This window comes from Mandrillus leucophaeus, unplaced genomic scaffold, assembly GCF_000951045.1.
Source record: "Mandrillus leucophaeus isolate KB7577 unplaced genomic scaffold, Mleu.le_1.0 Scaffold12, whole genome shotgun sequence".
NCBI classification, from domain to species: Eukaryota; Metazoa; Chordata; class Mammalia; order Primates; family Cercopithecidae; genus Mandrillus; species Mandrillus leucophaeus.
Window position 1 is genome coordinate 2423873 of NW_012100320.1, and position 8183 is coordinate 2432055.

Here is an 8183-nt window from a genome sequence, read left to right on the forward strand (position 1 = left end):
TAGAGATGGGGTTTCCCCATATTGGCCAGGCTAGTCTGGAACTCCTGACCTCAGGTGATCCGCCCAGGTCAACCTCCCGAAGTGCTGGGATTACAGGCGTGAGCCACCGCACTCGGTCAGTTAAGGGCATTATTTTTATTTATTTTATTATTTATTCATTTATTTTTGAGATGGAGTTTCTCTCTATCTCCCAGGCTGGAGTGCAGTGGCGCAATCTCGGCTCACTGCAAGCTCCGCCTCCCGGGTTCACGCCATTGTCCTCCCTCAGCCTCCTGAGTAGCTGGTACTAGCTAGAGGGGCCCGCCACCACGCCCAGCTAATTTTTTTGTACAGCCGGTGTTTCACCTTGTTAGCCAGTATGTTCTTGATCTCCTGACCTTGTGTTCCCCATGCCTCAGCCTCCCAGGCGTGAGCCACTGCAACCCCCCCCCAATTTTTAATTTTTTTAGACGGAGTCTTGCTCTGTCGCCCGGGCTGGAGTGCAGTGGGCGATCTTGGCTCACTGCAACCTCTGCCTCCCGGGTTCACGCAATTCTCCTGCCTCAGCCTCCCGAGTAGCTGGGACTACAGGCGTGCGCCACTATGCCCAGCTAAATTTTGTGTTTTTAGTAGAGATGGGATTTCACCAAGTTGGTTGGCCAGGATGGTCTTGATCTGTTGACTTGTTGATCCGCCTGCCTTGGCCTCCCAAAGTGCTGGAATTACAGGCATGAGCCACCGCTCCCGGCAGTTAAGGACATTATTAAAAGGAAAAACAATATACTCATTACCCACTACTTAACGCAAATATTTCATTTTGTTCCTGCCTTGGTTCATAGTACTTTTTGTTTTATATAGACAGATTGGTTGGGATTATAATGTAGTAATCTGTGTAAAAACATTTGTTTTTCCATTTTTCCAACTAATTCATAATTGGCTGCTATCTTACTATATATTCTTCATAATTGTTTTTAGTAGCTAAAAATAGTCTTTTAACTTGGTTTATTATAATATGATTATTTCCTAATTACTGGATATTTGTTTCCAAATTTTAAATAATATCACAAATCGTCACCTTTATTAAGATAGCTTTTGATTTATTTCCTTGTGATAAATTTCTAAGAATAATGTTACTACATCAAATAATGTGATCTTTTTTTGACACTTGAGATGTATTTGCCAGATTATTTTGTCCAAATATCATATAAATCGCTGGGCATGGTAGCTTATGCCTGTAATCCCAGCACTTTGGGAAGCTGAGATGGGTGGATCACCTGAGGTCGGGAGTTCAAAACCAGCCTGACCAATGTGGAGAAACCCCGTCTGTACCAAAAATACAAAATTAGCTGGGCATGGTGGCACATGCCTGTAATCCCAGATACTTGAGAGGCTGGGGCTGGGAATTGCTTGAACCTGGGAAGCAGAGGTAATGATGAGCCAAGGTTGTACCATTGCACGCCAGCCTGGGCAACAAAAGCAAAACTCCATCTCAAAAAAAAAAAAAAAATCATACTAATCTATAGCAATATTAGCATTGTACCCAGAAACCTGTTCACTCTTGAGTTTTGACATTTCAAATTTGTTTTAGTTGTAAAAGGCTGTAATTTTATTATTATTATTATTATTATTATTGTTCGTTTGTTTGAGACGGGGTCTCTGACACCTAGGCTGGAGTTCAGTGATGTGCTCTCAGCTCACTGCAACTTCTGCTTCCCAAGTTCAAGCAATTCTTCTGCCGCAGCCTCCTGAGTAGCTGGGATTATAGGCGCCTGCCACCACACCCAGCTAATTTTCGCATTTTTAGTAGAGACAGAGTTTTGCCATGTTGGCCAGGCCTCCTGACCTCAGGTGATCCACCCACCTCGGCCTCCCAAAGTGCTGGGATTACAGGCATGAGCCACCACGCCGGCCTGTAATTTTATTATTAAAGAGGTTGCACATGCCTCTATATTTTTTTCAATTAGATGTTAAGGTAATCATTCTGAGAAAAAATGGTTCTGATTCTACGTACTCTCCTTGTTTGTTTGTTTTTAGTCTCTGTCAGGCTGGAGTACATTGGTATGAACACATTTTACTGCAGCAATTCTCCTGCCTCAGCCTCCCAAGTAGCTGAGTCTACAGGCATGTACCACCATGTCTGGCTAATTTTTAAATTGTTTGTACAGATGGGCTCTCATCATGTTGCCCAGGCTAGTCTTGAACTCCTAGACTCAAGTGATCCTCCCACCTCAGCCTTCCAAAGTGTTGCAATTACAGGAGTGAGCCACTGCACCCAGCCACCTAACCCATTTTGGATCTTGGGTGTATCATAATCTATGGCTCTCTTTTCTGGGATATATAAGTTTATAATATGCTGTCAAAGAAGATAGCACAACCATGGAATCAATGTTGGCTTTAGAGTTATACTGGAGCTCAGATTTTGTTTCTAGGGACTAATTTCTTTCTTTCTTTCTTTTTTTTTTTTTTTGAGATGGAGTCTTGCTCTGTCGCCCAGGCTGGAGTGCAGTGGCACGGTCTTGGCTCACTGCAAGCGTTGCACCCTGGGTTCACTCCATTCTCTTGCCTCAGATTCCCTAGTAGCTGGGACTACAGGTGTCCGCCACAATGCCTGGCTATTTTTTTGTATTTTTAGTGGAGACAGGGTTTCACCGTGTTAGCCAGGATGGTCTCGAACCTCAGCCCCCCAAAGTGCTGAGATTACGGGCATGAGCCACTGTGCCCGGCCACTTGTCTAATTTCTAACTGTGTGAACTCAGTACATTTATAGTCATCTCTGAACTTTAGTTACTTTATCTGTAAAATAAAGATAATACAAACTGTCTTACAGGATTATTGTGAAAATTAAATAGCATATATACTAAGTGCCTCAGCATTTAGCAGGTTCTTATTAAACTGAAACTGTTCATTTCTGCCCCTTTTGTGAAATTTTCTTTTTTTCTTCCATTATTTATTGTTTAGTTTTGATAATATAAAAGTATATTTGGGCTGGTGTGGTGGATCATGTTTGGAATCCCAGTACTTTGAGAGGCTGAGTTGGGAAGATTGCTTGAAGCCTGGACTTTGAGACCAGCCTGGGCAACATAGTGAGACCCCCTTTCTACAAAAATTTAAAAATTCAGACACAATGGCATGTGCCTGTTGTCTCAGCTACTCAGGAGGCTGAGGTGAGAGGATCGCTTGAGCCTAAGTTTGAGACTGCAGTGAGCTATGATCACACCACTGCACTCCAGACTGGGCAACAGCATTAGATGTGTCTTGAAAAAACGTATATTTAAAGGTAATATTCAGCAAATTTTTTCACTGAGAAGGCATTTTTATGTCACATTCTTAAATACTTTGGTGCCCTTAGTGAACCAAATTTTTATAAAGGAAGAAAAGATCCCTACCATTTATTGAAAACCTGTCATGTGTCAAGCACTACTTAATGCTGTACAAGTAAGTCCTGGACTGTGTACTTGTTTTCCGTTGAAATGAAGGCTCCAGGCCATCAGGCCAGAACCAGATCTTCTGATGTTTTGTTCTTTGTTGCACACTGGTACAACTAATTTGTATTTAGAGGCTGACACCATTTGACTTCCTTATTGAATTTCAGGGGTGGAGAATTCTGGAAAGGTGGACATCTCTACCAAGGACCTTCTTCCTCATCAAGAATTGCGAATTAAGTCTGGTCTGGAGAAGGCTATCAAGCATAAAGACAAACTGTTAGAGTTTGACAGAACTAGGTATGAAAGGGTTAGAATAACAAATGCTAAGAAATAAACTAGTCTACAGATTCTGGCCATTATTTTGGTACTTGATACCTTCTCAAAGTGGAGTGTGAAAGAGTTAATAGCAAAAGAAGAGCTGGATGCTCTACATAGGAGGCCTACATCTTGTTTTTTAATCCATGTTTGAATAATATAGGCTCCCACCAAAAGAATCCTGTCCTGTAGCATTTTTTGATTCCTGGTAAATGTTAGTCTATCCCCTGGACAGTTGATGTGACTTGACATAATTCACCACTTGTTTTACTTGTAGCCATTCATTCACTCACCTGTATTAGAGTACCTATTATGTGCAAACTGTTAGGCTGGGCTGTGGAGAATCTGTAAGGAATTGCCTCTGGGAGAACATACGTTATGCCCTATCATAGGAAGGCATGATTTACCCTTCTTCTTTCCTTTGACTAAATTTGTTTTTTGATTCAATAATCAGTATATTAAAATACAACTAAATTGACATTATACTCCTGCATTATTATTGTGTAGCCCATTGACTTCTCTCTGTGAGATAGATTTATGATAATTCTGTTTTTGACTTCCTCCTTATTTTTTTCTTTTGAACAAAATATTCGTTGAAAACCAATTGGTGGTAAAAAATGTTTGGATAGGATTTATATGTTCCCTTCTCAAATGACTCTGTGAGGGTCCTCAGAGAGACCCTGAATCTCTTGTAACCTGAGAGTCTATTCCTGGCATTGTAATCTTTTGATGAGACATTCCTGCTACTTCCAAACCATTTGCTATGAATACATGAGATAAAATTTAGAAAACTATTCCTTAAATAAACCCATCACAAGGTGTGTAACTCATATTCACTCTTCATCCTTTCAGTATCACATTTCACCATACTCAGTAAAACGTATTTTTAGAAATAGAAATGGAGGCCGGGTGTGGTGGCTCATGCCTGTAATCCCAGCACTTTGGGAGGCTGAGGCGGATGGATCACGAGGTCCGGAGATCCAGACCATCCTGGCTAACACAGTGAAACCCCGTCTCTACTAAAAATACAAAAAAATTAGCCGAGCGTAGTGGTGGACACCTGTAGTCCCAGCTACTCAGGAGGCTGAGGCAGGAGAATGGTATGAACCCAGGAGGCGGAGGTTGTGGTGAGCTGAGATTGCGCCACTGCACTCTAGCCTAGGCGACAGAGCGAGACTCTGTCTCAAAAAAAAAAGAGAGAGAAATGGAATGCACTTTTTGATCAACAGAAACTGGAAAAGGGTCTCTCCCTATTGTTGCTGCTTTGCTGGTGTGTTCATGGGTACCAGTTTCATTATCTAGGTTTTTGTATAAGACCAATTTCCACCAGGCACAGTGGCTCACGCCTGTAAGCCTAACACTTTGGGAGGCCAAGGCAGACGGATTGTTTGAACCTGAAAGTTTGAGAGTAGCCTGGGCAACATAGCAAAACCCCGTCTGTACAAAAAATACAGAAATTACCTAGGCGTAATGTCATATGCCTGTAATCCCAGCTACTTGGGAGGCTGAGGTGGGAGGATCGATTGAGACTGGGAGGTAGAGGTTACAGTGAGTCGAGATTAATCCAGTGCATTCCAGCCTGGGTGTCATAGCGAGATTGTCTCAAAAAAAAAAAAAAAAAAAAAAATTTCTTCCAGAGTACTGTTAAAAATGTTTCTATTCTAAGTCTGCTTTATTTTTGTTTTATTTTTGTGTGTGTATGATCTGCCAGCCTCAGTCTCCCAAAGTGCTGGAATTACAGGTGTGAGCCACTGCACCTGGCCTAAGAAGACAAAATTTTTTTACAATTCTAGCTGAGTATGAAAATTTGAAGTCAATATATGGATCTAACTTCAGTATTTCCCTTATGTCTATTTATGTCACTATTTGTAATTATGGGGAAACTTAATCTTAACTGGATTTATGACATTGGAGTAATGACTCAACTTCTGTAAGCCCCAGGTTTATTATATGTAGAATGAGAGAATTAGACCATCAAGATTGCCTGCAGTTTTTAGTTTCTCTGTCAGTATGATCTTAGAAATAGGCCTGATTGCCATATCTTGGAACTTGGCCCCAGTGCATTAGTAAGAGCCTGCAAAGTGGGATATAGGTAATACCATATAGTATAGGGTAATAGAATGTCTTAAGAGTAAATAGTTGGCCAGGCACAGTGACTCACACCTGTAATCCTAGCACTTTGGGAGGCCAAGGTGGGTGGATCACAAGGCCAGGAGTTCAAGACCAGCCTGGCCAAGATGGTGAAACCCCATCCCTGCTAAAAATACAAAACTTAGCCAGGCATGGTGTCGTGCCTGTAATCCCAGCCACTTGGGAGGCTGAGGCCTAGAGAATTGCTTGAACTGAGGAGGCAGTCATGCCACTGCACTCCACCCTGGGCGACAAAGCAAGACTTTGTCTCAAAAAAAAAAGAAAAAAGTAAATAGTTAAGCTACAGAACTGAGACTTCAGCATAGAACTCCAGTAAGCAAATAAACCTAGGAAGAATAGACTGGATCCCAGTTACAGAGGGACTAGGATACTTAGTAAGCTGTCAGACATGAACTCAGATGCAGCAAAACTAGGCTGAAGCCCAGCTTTCAGAAGGCAGAGGCTGGACTAATATGAAAGGTAGAAGGAAAATGGATTACGGTGCTGTGTCTTTTCTTGCCTGAGGCTGAGATAAGTTCTAAGAGCTGAGCCTACACTGGAAATAAAACATATGCAGAGCTTGACTTGATTTTGGAATATATTTGAGATATTAAGCTACCTTGAAACTGTTTTCCAGTAATCGGTCCTTATTTGTCAACAGATGACCTAATTACCATGTGTTCCCTTTTTCTCAGTATTCGAAGGACCCAAGTCATTGATGATGAGTCAGATTACTTTGCCAGTGATTCTAACCAATGGTTGTCCAAACTTGAGCGGGAAACCTTGCAGAAGCGAGAGGAGGAGCTGAGAGAACTTCGACACGCCTCTCGACTTTCTAAGAAGGTCACCATTGACTTTGCAGGAAGGAAGATCCTGGAAGAAGAAAATTCACTAGTGGAATATCATAGCAGGTGAGTTAGCAGCACTAGGAAGGGTGTCAAAGAAGGAATAGGTTGACCATAAAGGATTTTCCCTTTCTAGTGGATCTTTTATTTTTGTTGATTTAAAAAATGTGTTTATTTGGAATAGGAAGCATGTAAGAATAGCTAAGAAAAAGTTTTTAAATGAAGACTCCTACCAGATAATTACTGATTTTTGTAGGTTTTTTTTTGAGATGGAGTCTCGCTTTGTTGCCCAGGCTGGAGCACAGTGACGCGATCTTGGCTCACTGCAACCTCCGCTCCCGGGTTCAAGCCATTCTCCTACCTCAGCCCCTTGAGTAGCTGGGATTACAGGTGCGTGCCACCATGCCCAGCTAATTTTTGTATTTTTAGTAGAGACAGGTTTTCACCATGTTGGCCAGGCTGGTCTCAAACTCCTGACCTCAAGTGATCCACCTGCCTCAGCCTCCCAAGTTGCTGGGACTGTAGGCATGAGTCCCTGTGCCCAGCAAAAAAAATTTTTTTAAACAATGAGATATAGTTTGGGCACAGAAATAGGTTAATGAAACAGAATCCAGAAAGAGATTGGTATGTTTACATTGCATGTGTATGTGTGCACGGGTGTGTGTATATATATGTGAGTTTAGTAATCAATAAAGCTAACATTTTTAATCACTAAAGAAATAATTAAAATTGTTTTTTGGAATAATTGCCTGTTTGGAAAAAAATCTAGGTAATGTCTCTACCTCAAACCATTCTATGATGCTGTAATAAGTTTCACTACAGAGTTAAATATAAATAATATAAAGGGATCAGAAAGAAATACAGAATCATAGAAGAATATAATTATAGTCTTGATGTGATAAAGCTCTTCCGAAGCAAGATACAAAATCCTGAAGTCATGCCTGTATAAGATATTTTAAATAAAAAGACAGTACCAAGTTGGAAGAAAGTATTTTAAGTAGTTTTAACAGTCAACGGAGCAATATCCATACTATATAAGTAAGAACTCTAGCAAATTAAAAGAAAACAACCAAAAACTCCAGCAGAAAAATGGACAAAAACTAAGAACAAACAATTTACAAGTGGGGACGTACAAATAGCCAATAACATTTGAAAAGATGTTCAACTAGCCATCAGGAAATACAGATTTAAAAACATAATGTATCAATTTTTTTTGGTGCATCAAATTTGGTTTACATTTTTTAAAAAAAATACTGCATATTGTGTGGATATAGGAAAATGGGGATATTCTGTTACTGTGAATGGGAGTATTAAAATGGTGTAGCCTACATACTGTAGGATTTTAACTATTCAGTAGTTTCCAGGGATTAGAAGAGAGGGAGGAATAAGTAGAAGGAGCACAGAGAAGATTTTTTAAGGCAGCGAAACTACTCTATGTAATTATAATGGTAAATATATGTCATTATAAATTTGTTGGCCGGGCGCGGTG

General features: G+C 40.7%; 1 protein-coding gene across 1 annotated transcript in view; it reads left to right on the forward strand.

Moving 5' to 3' along the window:
- Positions 1-8183, forward strand: part of TRIP4 (thyroid hormone receptor interactor 4) — a 76022-nt gene that overhangs the window by 14056 nt on the left and 53783 nt on the right. Inside the window, exons 6-7 of the mRNA XM_011967887.1 lie at positions 3572-3701; positions 6545-6760. Of these exons, the coding sequence (XP_011823277.1) occupies positions 3572-3701; positions 6545-6760 (346 nt within the window). The remainder of the gene's footprint in view (positions 1-3571; positions 3702-6544; positions 6761-8183) is intronic.